General features: G+C 52.7%; 1 protein-coding gene across 14 annotated transcripts in view; it reads left to right on the top strand.

The window, feature by feature from the left end:
* DAB2IP (DAB2 interacting protein) overlaps positions 1-10,978 on the top strand; it is a 189,767-nt gene extending 178,789 nt beyond the window's left edge. For 12 of the 14 annotated variants that reach the window (XM_037022218.2, XM_037022216.2, XM_037022221.2 and 9 more), the window contains 3 exons: positions 1,948-2,141; positions 6,859-6,946; positions 7,853-10,978. In XM_037022218.2, coding sequence (XP_036878113.2) covers positions 1,948-2,141; positions 6,859-6,946; positions 7,853-8,020 — 450 coding nt within the window. In that variant the 3' untranslated portion in view covers positions 8,021-10,978. Of the gene's footprint in view, positions 1-933; positions 1,915-1,947; positions 2,142-6,858; positions 6,947-7,852 lie in introns of those variants that run through there. The other 2 variants (XM_037022219.2, XM_037022224.2) reach the window with 2 other exon arrangements.
* Positions 10,979-14,139: the final 3,161 nt, after the last annotated feature.

The raw sequence follows: 14,139 nt of genomic DNA, 5'->3' as shown, positions 1-14,139 counted from the left end.
TCTGGGAGGCCCTTTCTCCAAGTGGCTGTGCAGCTGAGCTCCTGAGAATCTGGGACTTGAGGGCAGGGGTGTCAAAGAGATGCACGGAGACCTTTGTGGGGAGCCTCATGCATGAGGAAGCAGAGAGGTGTGGGTCCCCAAGACACCTGGGAGAGCTGCCCCCAGCCAGGCCCTCTCCACTCTGAGTTCATGCCTGCCCAAGGCCTGGCTCCTTCCCAGTTCCCATCTCCACCAGGGCCTGGGAGAGAAAGAGCCAGGGTAAGAGGTGGGGATAGATTGCTACCGAGATGTTTTCTTCCCCCCAGGGGAAAATGGCTCCAATATATCTAAATCCCACTCACACATCTAGCCTTTGGTGGGACAGTGGGGTGCTTTTATCCTCCAAAATTTTATCCTCCAAAATGACAGCTGTCCTAGATCCATGGCTGGCCCTCATCTCCTGGGGACAAAGTTGGGCATATGTAGGACCCAGCGTAGGGCCTCCCAGGACAGCAGCTGCTTCCCCACGCGCCTGGCTACCCGCACCTCTCAGCCCCAGGAAAGCCTGGAGCAACATTGCAAGCAAGGGCACAGAGGTCAGGGGGCAGCCCTCCCTCCTCCTGGCCTAGGGTGAGGTCCATGTCCATGCTGCATTCCGCTGCCTCCCACCATCCCCTTGGTCCACTGCATCCACCTGCTTTCACCATAATTATGTGAAGGGGACCAGGGGACATGGGGCTCAGTGCTCTCAGAGCCAGAGTTTGGTTGGGGGGCAAGGAGGGCCAGCCTCACCCTAGGCTCCCCGCCTTTCTGAAACTGGTTCCCACCTATGAATTGAAACCATTGCCCACGCGATTGCAGGGGTCGGGCTGCAGTGCTGTGTCCTCTCTCCTTGCTGTTACTCAGCTGAATGAGCTGCCGTTTCTCTGCTCTCTTTGCCACTAACCCTTACAGGCGAGTCAGGAGGCTTTTGTTTCCTTGAGCTCCCTGGAGACCTGGTCCTGCCCTCCCTGCCCATCTCTGGCCAGCTGAGCAGAAGACCCAGGACGGGTCAGGGCCATTTCTTCCAGAGCCAGGCCTGCCTGTGGGTCCAGCTTTGCTTCAGGGGCTTAGATCTGGGATGGGGCTGGGCCTCTCACCAGTCTCCGGACTCGCTGCCTCCTGACTTTGGGCAGGCCTTTGCTGATGAGTGAGTCGGGCTCCTGTTGCCTGGGACTCCAGGAGAGGCTCTTCCTGCCTCCCCCGATCCCTGTGTTCCCACAGCACCCTGGCCGCCCATCCCTTGGTTGTGGCAGTGACCCTGCCTTGCCCTGCTGTCCAGCCCACACGGCTTCCCAGCTTGCTGTTCCACACATCCCTTCTCCTCCCCACAGGCTGAGCATGCTGGGCTGAGTCAGATGCAGGAACCCTGGGACCACCCTGCCTTTGACCTCTCTCTCCCTACCACCTTTTCGCCCCACAACTTTCCCACTCCACTGTTCTGGCTTTAGAGTCAGGTTGAGGCTGGGAAACTAGGATCTTACCCCACTGGGCAGTCCTGCTCCATGTGACTGGGTCGCCTTGCCCTCGGGGCCTCAGTTGCCTATCCTGTGGAGCCCCACCTCTCAGGGTACTGTCAGATCTGCTTAATATATCCAAAGATGTTTTAAATCTTTGTTTATTATAGAAGCTCAAGGCCCTAGTTAAATCCTTACTTCTGAGGTCTGGGTTTGAGTCTTCATTCCCCTCAGATCTGTAAGGTGGGGCTAGAGGGTGAGAGGTTAAAGTGGAGGGAGCCCTGGATGGGGGACAGGCTTTGACTCTCATGTCAGCCACCTGTGGCTGGGCTCCTTGGGCGTCTCCTTACGTGTGAAGCGGGGCTGCGGTGGTGGTGACCCTGGGGCCTCCCTCCCTGGGCATCTGCCGGGGCTCACGAGGCCATGCTCTCTGTCCCGGGTGCTGTGCCGTGGCACGCGGCCCTCCTGGCAGGACTTGGCGGTGCTGCAGGACAAGCTGCGAATCTCCACCAAGAAGCTGGAGGAGTATGAGACCCTGTTCAAGTGCCAGGAAGAAACGACGCAGAAGCTGGTGCTAGAGTACCAGGCGCGGTTGGAGGAGGGTGAGGAGCGGCTGCGGCGGCAGCAGGAGGACAAGGACATCCAGATGAAGGGGATCATCAGCAGGTGAGGGCAGCTGCTTTCTGCTCTGGGCACGGAGGGGCAGACCTGTCCACCGCCCTCCTGACCTGGGGGAGGGGCTTGTCGGCCGCGGGACTGGCCGAGTGTGGAGAGAAGAAGGAAGAGAGGTCCCAGGCCATGGGGCCAGCCTGGCGCAGGCCTGGAGATAGGAGGTAGCCCGGAGTGTGGGGAGCGTCACCAGGGACAGTGTGTGCTGATGGTGGAAGGCAGAGTTGAGTGTGGCAGAAGTGAGGTCGGGAAGGCCAGCTCAGGAAGGCCTCTTGCCCTGTAAGGAGTCAGACTTTCTTGGTTAGTGCTCTCAGGGCAGTTTAGGATTGGGGGTGCCAGGAAACAATGAGGACCTGATTCAGGGCATGGAAAGTAGGATTGAATGGGGGTTACATGCATTAGGTGAAGGTGGGACTCGAGAGGGAGGAAGGAGGCAGAGCCCTGCCCCCCCAGATTTCTACCAAGAGCATCTGGGGAGTCATGGTACCACTTACTGAGATGTGGGGTTCTTTGGAAGAGGAGCAATTGGAGCAAGGAGGGAGAGGGATGATGATGCCAGCTTTGGAAATGTTGAGTTTTAAGGTACCTGTGAGTTACCCGGGGAAGATTCCCAGGGAGACCTTTGCCTTGAATGCTCTCATCTTCATTGATGACTTGTATCCGGTCCTGTGTTGACTCCCCACCCTCTCCCTCCCATGCGTTAGGGCAGGTACACCCTCCTGCATGTCTGTAAGCAGGTGTATCATCTAGGCCAACCTACAGGGTCCCAGTCCTGGAGTTCACCTCCTGGTGACGGTACTGGCAGGTCCTAGAGGAGGCAGTGTGCATTTACAGCGTGTGGCCTTGTGTGGTGCAAGATCCTGTCCTCTGCAGATTTAGCGAGGGTACAGTAGCCAGGAAGTCTCCCCACCTGGCTTTGGCTTTGTCCACTGCAAAGGACCTTCCCAAATTACTCCTCCTTCGACCACCTGTTTCTCTGCTCCTAATTATTGTTTGCTTCATTTACCTGTGGGTTTGCTCACTGTAAAATGTATATCATGAACAGAGGGCCTGTAAGCAAGGTGACTAGAAATCCGCTGTTCACTTGACTGCCTGCTCTGTTCTTGGCTCACTTTGTGTGTGTGGTTCCAAGAATGGAAGCACTTCTCAACCTGACCACCACCTCCTAGTTGTGTCTGTTCTCTGAGAAGTGTATGCTCTCCTGAATCCAGTGGCTTACTTAACACATTTATTTCTACTAACAGATCCTGATGTGTTTCCTCCCTAATGTAAATAATGTCAGATCAGTCTGGTTGATAGTGTTCTTCTATAAATCATTATTGGGTTTTCTGTCTGCCTGTTTATTGTTCTGTTATTTTTGGGAAAAAAAGGATATTGAAGTTACTAATAATGGTGGGTTTATTTCTCCTTTCATTTCTGTTGGTTTTTGCTTAATGTACACTGAAACTATTCTTAGATGCTTACACGCTTAGGATTGTTACATGATATTGATGAACTGACCTCTTCATCATTATAAAATCACCTCTTTATTCTTAATACCCATAGTACTCCTTGCTTTAAAACCTACTTTATTAATAAAGCTACCCTTTCTTGTGATTAGTATTAGGTATATCCTTTTCCATCCTTATATACTTTTAAATTATCTATGTCTCTTTATTCAAAGTGGGTTTCTTTTACAGGTGCCTATTGTTGCTTCTTACTCTTTATCTAATCTGACAGTTTCTGCCTTTTAAACCATTTACATTTAATGTAATTATCAATATAATTATGTTTAAATCTATTATCTTGCTACTTGTTTTCTTTTTGTGCCGTTTATTTTGTTCCCTCTTTTCCTGCCCTCTTTTGAATTGAGTATTTTTATGATTCCCTTTTATCTTTCTTACTGGTTTCTTATTTATTCCATTATCTCTTTGTTGTTAATTTAGGGTAGGGGATAGAAACTTTCCACAAAGGGGCAGATAATAAATATTTTAAGCTTTGCAGGCCATTTGGTCTCTGCAACTATTCAACTTTGCTGTTTTATCAGAACTGTCTGTGTGTTGTGGCTATTTACAAAAACAAGCAGTGGTCCCAATTTCGCTTCACTCTCAGGCTGTAATATTAGGGACTCTGTCATTATCTTTGTTTCTCTGTACTTAATATATCTTTTTTCCCTAGCTTTTTAAAAGATTTTTTCTTTTGTCACTGATTGCCAACAGTTTGATCATGATGTGTCTTGGCATGGTTTTCTTCATGTTTCCTGGGTTTGAGCTCTTGGCTCTTAAATCCTTTCTCTCGGTTTCTTTTCTGGGAATCCTATTAGGCTGCTTGGTGTTGTCCCACATCCAGCTGATGCTTCATTGTTTCCTTTTGTCATTATTTCACCTGTGTTTCATCTTAGATAATTTCTATTACTATGTCTTCAAGTCCATTAATCATTTTGTCTTCAGTGTCTAATCTGCTATTAATCCTACCAGTATGTTGTCATTTCAGATGCTGTATTTTTCACCTTTAGATTTTGGGTAAAATCCTGTCCATTTCTTTTCTCATCATGCTCATGCTTTTCTCTGTTTTCTCAAACATGTGGAATATATTTATAATAGTTGTTTAACATCCTTAATCTTACTTATTCTATCATCTGTGACATTTCTGAGTCTGTTTTTATTGAGTAATTTAATTCCTGGTTATGGGTGATATTTCCAACTTCTCCATATGCTTGATTTTTGGTTGGATGCCAGCAATTGTGAATTTTACATAGGTGTTGGATATTTAGTGTTCCTGTAAATATTTCTGGGCTTTGTTCTGGGACACAATGAGGTTACTTGGGAGTCAGTGTGGGGCTTTTGAGGCTTACATCTAAGCTGTTTTGGGGTGGGTCCTGGACAGCCTTTAATCTAGCCTCATCTGACTCCACTGTTGAGGCAGTTTCCTTCTGGTCCTCCCTATATAGCACATCTTTCCACTCACCTGGTAGGAACATCAACTCTTCCTGGCGTGGTTTTGTTCCAATGTTCCAGTGGTTCTTGCCCAGCCTGGCTGTTTCCTCACAGACATGTGGACCAGTCCGTGGCCAAAGACTCACGGGCACCCCTCAGGAGATTTGTGGAATTCTCTCTGCATCTCCTTCCTCTCTAGCACTGCCTCTTGGATCCTCAGTGCCTCAGCCTCCCGGCCTCCCTGGATTTCCTCAACTTCATGAGATTGTTTCCCTCTTGTTTGGCCAAGGTGCCCCAGGCAGTGAGTGGGAGGCCAAGGCTCACCCCACATATATTCCCTTCTCTGAGGAGTCACATACTCCCTGTTGTTCAGAGTCTGGCAAACTTTGTTTCATATATTTTGTCCAGTTTTCTAGTTTTTTTGTTTCTCTTTTTTTTTGATGGCAGGAGGTGAATCCAGTCGCTGTCCTCCCACCATAGCTGGAGGCAGGAGTCTCTCCCCACAATGTACCTTCCTTTCTGAATGACAGCCTCTCCTTCCCCTCTTCCCCAATTCCTCCTACCTACTTCTTACAGGCTTTGCTCAATGTCTCAGCTTCCTGTGATAAGCGTCCCCCATGCCCCCATTGGTGTGGCGCCTCACCCCTTCCCCCGGATCACTGCTTTGCCATCCCTGACCCCACTGACTTCCCACCACAGCCCTGTGTGGTGCCTGCCCCAGCACCCTTGACCTTCCTAGGCATCCAGTGAAATGGACTGTTATCCAGGGTTAGGGGACTGCTGTGCTGGCTGGAAAAGTTGTGCAGGTAGACAAGGGAATGAAACCTGGGGCGTAGGTGAGCTCATCTGAGAAGACTGCAGCACAAGAAGAAGGGAGAGCCGAGGCACAGCCCTGGCGAGACCTGACGTCCTAGGGGGCAGACGGGACGAGGCATCCACAGAGCAGTGGCCTGGGCGCCAGGAGGCAAACCCAGAGAGTGTGGGGTCCAGAAACTAAGGGAACAGAGTTAGAGAACGGGAGGGATCGATAGGGGCGGGTGCGGGAGGTGAGTGAGATGAGACCGGGAAGGGTTTCAGGGAAGGAGCAGCTGCAGACCACCCGCACCTGCCTTCCTCCCGGCTTCTGCAGGCAGCATTCCTGCCGGCCTCCCTGCTCATCGCCTGCCTGCAGACCGTGCTTGTCCAGACGTCCAGTTCAGTGTGTGCCCACCGCAGGACAGTTAGCGGCTTCCTGCTCTCTGTTCCCCAGTCCCGAGCTTCCCGGGCAGGACATAGCTACTGCCTGCCTGCCTGTGGCCCTTCTGCCTTGTGAACTCCTTGAGGGTAGGACTGCACTTCGTTCATGCTACCTCAAGTGCCTGGCGTGACCTCAGTGAATACGGAGTGGTAGAGAAGGCTCGATCCCTGCAGGGCCTTCATCTTCCCGCCTGTACCGTGGGTGCCATGACGTGACACCACCTGCTCCGCTCTGGGGCATGGCAAGGCGCTCACATCCACTCCCACCCAGCTTAGCCCCTGGGAGCACGTCAGGAAAGGTGCAGCCCCAGTGGGGGAGTCTGGGAACAATCTGGGGTGGGTGAAATGTAAGGAAGGAGTGGGCCCAGCCCATGTCAGTTGCTGGGAGCCATCTGGAGTCCTCTATCTAGGAAATGTGGGATGTGAGTCTGTGTCCCAAGGAGGGGCTCTCCTAGTATGTCCCCTCTGTGCAGGTGTGATGGCTTGTTCCCACAAGGCCCCACCCCCACCTCCTCACCTGCTTCCTCCAGTGCCAGCCTGACTGTCCTCGTCTCTGGTCACAGGTTGATGTCAGTGGAGGAGGAGCTGAAGAAGGACCATGCAGAGATGCAGGCCGCTGTAGACTCCAAACAGAAGATCATTGATGCCCAGGTTGAGCAGGGTGATGGGAGGGGTGGCGCGGGGTGGGCCCTGGTCCTCTGGTTGACCAGAGGTGTGAAAGGATAAAGAGGGGGTGACTTTGGCTCCTCCACATCCTTAGTCATACCCCACTGCAAAAGCTGAGGAAGAACAGGAGACTGGGACCTCTGCTCCAAGAAGTCAGACTTGTGGGTCTCAGTGGACCACAAGTTCACTAGGTCAGGCTATGAAAGGGTAGGGCAGCGCCTCCCCTGCTGGGACAACTTGGGAAGTATTGTCTTTCACCAGGGGTACTGAGCAAAAAGTAGAAGTTATTGGGAGGGAACTGGGGAAGGCTGGGGGTGACATAGCGTGGCAGAGGGGCAGGGAGGCTCTTGTTCCGAGCAGGTGGCTGTGGCTTACCAGCTGCTTTGAGAGGAGAGTCATGGAAGAGACTCTGGCCTCCAGTGCCCTGCACCCAGGGCCGTGCCCTTTTCCTCTCACTCACCCAGGAATCGAGCCAGGCCTTGCTCAGACTATAAACTGCATGGACTGGCCAGGAGCTGTGACCTCTGTGTTACACTCTTGCACAGGCACGTGAGGGAGGGTGCCTGCCCTTGGGGCCTTGGGTGGCTGATAATTGGCACCATTAGAGCTGTTCGGGGTTGAGAAGCAGGCCACGTGGTGGAGAGAGCAGGAAGGCGGAACTCAGGGAGGTCTCGTCGTGGTGACAAGGCCTCCTCCTTCCGGGCACGCCCACTGCCGCACTGCCGGGTGCCGCCGCGCCCTTCACAGATCTCTGTGTCTCCTCAGGACCACGTCGCCTCTCCCAGCCCTTGTAGGTGCACATGGTGCCCGGGAGGTCCCTTTCCCAGCACAGTCCTGCCTTGGTCCGGGAGCCCGGCCCATGGCCCCAGTGAACACCCTCTTTGTTCACAGGAGAAGCGCATTGCCTCCCTGGATGCCGCCAACGCCCGCCTCATGAGCGCCCTGACGCAGCTGAAAGAGAGGTACAGCATGCAAGCCCGTAACGGCATCTCCCCCACCAACCCCACCAAATTGCAGATTACCGAGAACGGCGAGTTCAGAAACAGCAGCAATTGTTAACCTGCCTGAGGAGGGAGGAGCCTGCCCAAGGAGGGGAGGACTGGTGGCCCAGGGCAGGGTCTCGGCCTGGGGAGGAGCACCCCACGGTGGCAGCCCCAGCGCAGGGGCAAGAGGCTGAGGCTCCCCTGCCCCTCCACCCGCGGTCTGGCAGGCGGCCACAGCGGGAGTCGCAAGAGACTGAGACAGCCTGGGCCCGCTGCCCCTCTGCGCCGCCTGAGAAGCGTGTGGGGTGCAGGCCAACGAGACTGCACGCTGGGCAGTGGGGACCGCCTGGCGGGAGCGGGGGCCTGCCAACGTTTGTCTCTGTTGGTTACTGAATTTGGTGTGTGTCACCTTTCCTCCTTGACCTGGCCGAGTGCATGTACCCTCCCCTTCCCCAGGGAGGGGGCAACTGAGAGAGGTGGGGGACCGAAGAGCTAGGGGCTGACTCCTGTGGCTTCAGCTCACCTCCTCAGGGGCCCAGGACTCGCTGGCAGCCGGGCCTCTGCCCTGTGGGCCTGGCCTCTTAGTTCCAGGAGCTGACAGGTTGGTGGGCAAGCAGAGGGAGGGTGGGGAGGACAGAGCTGCCAGAATTCTGTGGCCCTTATCCGTGACCCAACACCTGCCGCTGCATGCAGCCTGTCAGGAACCTTTCCTAGCTGAGAGGAACCAAGGATTCACCCCCCCACCCCACTGTACCTGTCCCTGTGCTCCCCATCTGCCCCCTTCCTGCCTCCCTTACCTGTTCTGCCAGGTAGACCCGTGAGGATTACAGCTTTTTCTTATGGTCCTCCTACCTGTGGGGAGGGCCCAGAGCCTCTCTCGCTTGCCAGGTAGGCCCAGGCTGATGCTCTGGGGCTCCTCGAATCCAAAGACCTGGGCAGAGTAGGCCCAGATGGCACCATGCATGGCGCCTGCCCTTCCTCTGGGGCTAGCGCACCAGGACACAGTGGCCCTGCAGGGCGTGGCCAGCTGGCGCTCACTCTGAGAGAATGGCTGATCTTTTCTGATTGATGGTGAAAAAATTCTAATGCCCGCAGGCCCTGAGAAGGTGGATAACTGTGATTTTTTTCCTTTCACAGTATGCATTAGAGACAAAAGCCTGCTTGCTCGCTCGCTGGAACACAGGGGCCTTTTAAATTGAGCGTGCGCACGGCATGGGAAATAGCGGCCCTGGAGGATGTTAGACTTGCTCCCTCTCCAAGACAGCAGCGGCCTGCACCAGGCCCCGTGCGTGCGGCCAGCCTCCTTCTCACCCTCCCCGGGCCCCCAGCCAAGGACCCAGGCGCTGCAGGCAGGGGAGGGCCGCACCCACAGCCGGGGCCGTGCTCCCCAGCTCTAGGCTGCTCTAACTCTGCAGCCCTCCCCGCCCCCCACTTCTGGGACATAGGTGGGCAGGGCTTGGGTCTCTCTCCGTCATTCCATGTTTCCATCCCATCTCTGGGTAATCTCGGCAAGAGCTGGGCGTTTGTGCCACAGCAGCTCCAGGGCTGGCAGCCTCCCCCTCTGCCTCAGCCTCAGGAAGCCCAGGAGACCCTTAGGAAGAGGGCTGAGCCCTCTCTGCCACCAGGGCCTGGGCTGCCACAGAGCCCAGCAGGTGGGAGTGTGGGAGGGAGGGCCCAGGCCACACTGCAGCCTGTCCGGGCCATGCTCTCGGAGCAGCTCTCAGCTGAAACCTGCTGTTCAGTAAGGCCGGAGACGTGCTGTGCGGAGAGGGCAGGCCCCCAAGGGCCACAGACCTCAGGAAGGAAGGCCATGGGGGCACACAGACGGGGCCTCGCCCCAGGGATGTCCTCTCATCCTGTCTCGCCCCCAACTGCCCAGCGAGCCTCCCCTCCTCCCTCCCCCACCTCTCCTGTCAATGCCTCCGAGCGACCTCGGGCTAACCGCCTCTTAGCAATACCGGGGAGGTTCCCCGGGCTCAGACAGCAGGGCACTGGAGGCCAGCGCGGTGGCCCGTGCTGGCGGCCCTTGGCATGGGTTGTGAGCTCTCAGGCCGAGAGCCTTATTTACCTAGTGCAAAAACTGTAAAAGTGTACAGACTCTTCACAGATTTTTATCTGAATTGCAAGTCTGACGATTTTTGTAAATGTTCTTGGTGTTTGACTGTAATGTAACTATTTCACCTGATGGTTGTACATAATCCTTTAGTCCTGGTGCTGCCAAGGGCTGCCCGGACTGCTGCTCTCCGACGGTTTGTATTTTATTTTGTAATCTAGAAAACAGTATTGGGTGGGAGGAAGCAGTTGGAACTTGGGTGTTGGGGTTTCTCCCCTGCCCGACATTTGTTGGCTGGGCAGTGGGCTGGGGCAACGGGGAGGTGATGGGGACATGTGCCCTAACTGGGCCAGCAAAGGGGGCTCCCACCTGGGCCCCCCTGGCTCCCGGTCCGGTGGTGGATGGAGGGAGGGAGGGCAGGCTGTCCCTGCTCAGGGGAGACGTGGCCCTGGACCTCCAGGGGCACACTGGGCTGGAGAAAGCACTGCCTTCCTCTGCCAACACAGAGGCCTGACTTTTTTGCTCAACTTTTATGTTTAGGGTGAAGAAAACTGCCAAACTTCCTATAAGCAAAGACTCTTTTTCTGACTGCCCAGAAAGGGGGGTGGGGGACCAAGGCCAGAGCTCTCCACACCCCCCCTCCCCACCGAAGCACCTGCCCTGGGGTACACCTCTCCCCCTCTCACCCCTTCCATCTGCAGCAAGCAAGCTGCCCAGGGAAACAGCCCCTCTTTTCTACATACTTGGCCCCAGGGTTGCCCCCAGCCCCCAAACCACCTCCCTGTCCCCTCTTTTGTAAGTATGTGAAAAGGAAAAACACGCTGACGGGAGAGTCCTGGCTGGAGCCCCCCTCCAGCTGAGACTTTAACTGTGTAATAATGTACAGGGAAAGTGGTTGGTGTTCTAAGACTGTGTGGCTGTGCAATTTCTGTACATTTGCAATTAGAAATATTAAAGATTTATTTAGCTATTTTAAGCCTGGCTCGCCTCTCCATTCAGCTGTGTCTCAGGAGGTTTTCAGGGGTGACTCATGAGTCATGGCTGACATTGTCCTTTGCCAGGGCCCTGCCTCTCTTGCCCTTGCGGCCTTGATCATTCCTGAACCTTCAGCCTCCCTGCTCCTCCCCACTGCAGTTAGAGTGCTGGGTCTGCACCTGCTCCGGGCTGGGGTCTCTTCCCTCCCCTTCACCAAACTTTAAAGTGTGCTGTCTGCAGGGACCTGCAGGCTCTGCGTCCTCACCTCCTCCTGTTCTTCCCCCGGGCCCACTGTAACCTGGCTTTGCCTCCCACGCCTCCGCTACCTCGTTGCCAAACCCATGGGCGCACTCAGAGCCCGCATACCGCTGTCATCAGTCCTCAAGATCAGGGACCGCCATCCTGCTGGGGTGGTGTCAACAAAACAGAATTCAAGGAAATAGCAATGAATGGACAGAAATCATTTCATGATAAAGGCACTGATAAAAGGCATTTATAATGTACAAAAGCTGTGAGCCTCCCCATGTGGGATGAGTAGCATCAAATAGCAAAAACTGGAAGGCAAGGAAAAAATGGACAGAAATACAACTACATTTGAGACTAACACACCACCAGTATTAGTTTATTACAAATCTAGAGACAAGAACTCAAGGGATTTTAACAATTAATTTGGTTTAATAAGCAAGGCTACATCAAGTTCTTACTCTAGAGAGAACACACCTTTCTGAGTATACCTGGAACATTACCCAAAGTTGACTCTGTATTGAGATAGGAAAACATCAGAAAGTTGCCCAAAGAAACAGTTGGGCCACCTTCAGCACCTAGAAGCAATAAAACGAGATCAATAATAAATGTTCAATTGGGAAAAACTGCCATCAGGAAGTTTAAAAAATAAATATTGAACCAATAGAATTAGACTTTCAAAAGAAACTGGTCTAATTAAAGGTATATTGACCACATGCATTTATCTCCCTCTCCAAACACCACTGTCCTGATAGGAAATGGCTATATTATCACCTTTAAGGACAAAATTAATGTAGGAGCTAACAGTAAATAAGAGAATTTGAAAAGCTTGGCAGATGGACTAAGAGCATAAAGAGAAACTGGCAATGTGCCGATCAGCCCCAAGGAACCCTCCAGAGCTCGAGAGCATGGGAGGCCGGAGCATGGGCAGAGCCAGGGTAGAACTGTGGGAGCCAGACCCCAGCCTTCTCCCCCTGTTCTGCACAGCAAGGAAACCTCTTTACCCCCTTCATCTCCTTGGAAGGAACTGGACTTTTAAGCAGCTGTGCTCTGGACTTGGGTCCCCCCGGCAGAGCTGAGGCTCTGTGAGGTATAGGGCTGAAAGCAAGGGCAAAGCGAGCTTCTGCCTGCAGTACTGCCCACCCACCACCCAAGCACCTTTCCTACTTCCAGAGCACCAGACCCAGGTATCTGTACCCCAGGTAGCTGACTGGATAATTCTTTGAAAAAACTGGCTTCAGAGAAAAGACCTCCAGATAGTTCCCCAAAGAAAAGACTGCATGCGTCATTGTGCCAGCATCCCATAATGATACCCACCAAACTGTACACACATGCAAAGAGCACAGACACCCAGCCCTCCTACCCCTGCCCTCCAGACAGTTGAGGAAAGCTTCCAACAAATAAACTAAATGTAAATTTGTCTGGGCCTTTGCTTCATTAATGGCAACAAAGTGCTCTATTTGCAAGTATTAACAGCTGGCGGGCAGGGTGGGGGAGTGGAGATCTTCCAACATGAAAAGGAGTGGCCACATCAACCAGCCCAAGAAAGGAAACAAGAAATAGAGACAATGCAGGAAACAGAAAAAAACTATATCCTCAGGAAGAGGAGATAAGAACAGGATGCTCTGAGAAGGAAACCAAGATCAAGACCTTCTGACTATTAAGATTTTTTACAAAAGTAAAATATCCAGTGGAAGTGATGGAATATAAAATCAAGATATTCTTCCAGAAAGTAGAACAAAATACACAATTAGAAAGTGGAACAGAGAAAAATCTAGAAGGTTGATCCAGGGTGTCCAACATCAACTATTAGGAATTTCTGAAAGAGGGAAAAGAGTAAAAGGAAGAAAAAAGAGATTTTGCCTCCCACACCATAAAAAGAATAATGAAACAAATTTTCCAGAGCTGAAGATATGAGTGTCCAGGTTGAAAGAACCTCCCACAGCTGATACAAAAAGACCCCCTCCAAGGCTCAGCATCGTGAAATCCCCAAATGTGGCCAGAACTGTATTGATTCATGCTGGCCTTAGCCAGGAGTACAGGGGAAGGGAAGGGGTGGATAGTGCCTGACGGAGAAGATGTTGGGGAATGGTGGCCCCAGAGACTGAGAGTGGAGAGGGACTGATGTTCCCGAGAATTCTAGTGGAGAGTCTTGGTAAGGAGCTGCTGGTACGAAACGGGGAGGTTTCAGTGAGACTCATCAGCGCACTCATGTGCTCTTCTCTGGCCACAGTCAAGTCTAGTTAATGCCCTGAAGGACTATAAAACCATCAACCATGGGGTTGTATCTCTACTTGCCAAAAACCTACAAGTTAGCGTGTAGCTTCCCTCACTACATACAGACATACATAGTAAGTAGTCAAAGATGTATTCCCCCTAGATGACATAATAGTCCTGGGGTAGGCTTCTAAAACAATACTCCAGTGAGAAACGAATGACAAGCTGGCCTCTGTTCGCTCTGATTTTTCTGAATACTCCCTGACAAAGCTAAGCTCAAAGTCTCAGTGACCTGGCAGGCAATGTGAATAACTGAAGCAGACCCATTTCAGATGGCACTCAGACTCAGTGTCAAGAGATAACATGCAGAGGTGGGGGTTCGGGGCGAAATGAGGAGCATACACCCTTTGTAAAAGTGTGGCTCCTCCTCAGCAGCCGCGACCATTGCTATGGATTTACATACTATCCATTCTCATCACTGACTTCCAGATTTTTATACCCAGCTCCACATTCACGGGGCCATGTGCCCACTTAACATCTCCACTTGCCATCAGGTTTGATATGTCTGGAACAGAGCCCCCAAAATCTGTTTTTCTTCTCATCTCCTAACTTCCAAATGGCTCTACTACCCTCCTGGTTGCTCAAGCCAAGAGCCAAATGTTACTTCTTCATTCTTGTGCATTAAAAAGTCTGGATAGATTTGAAAT

Source organism: Manis javanica, chromosome 2 (assembly GCF_040802235.1).
Source record: "Manis javanica isolate MJ-LG chromosome 2, MJ_LKY, whole genome shotgun sequence".
Taxonomy (NCBI): Eukaryota; Metazoa; Chordata; class Mammalia; order Pholidota; family Manidae; genus Manis; species Manis javanica.
Note: the sequence above shows the minus strand (reverse complement) of the source record. Positions and strands in the feature narration are given on the sequence as shown.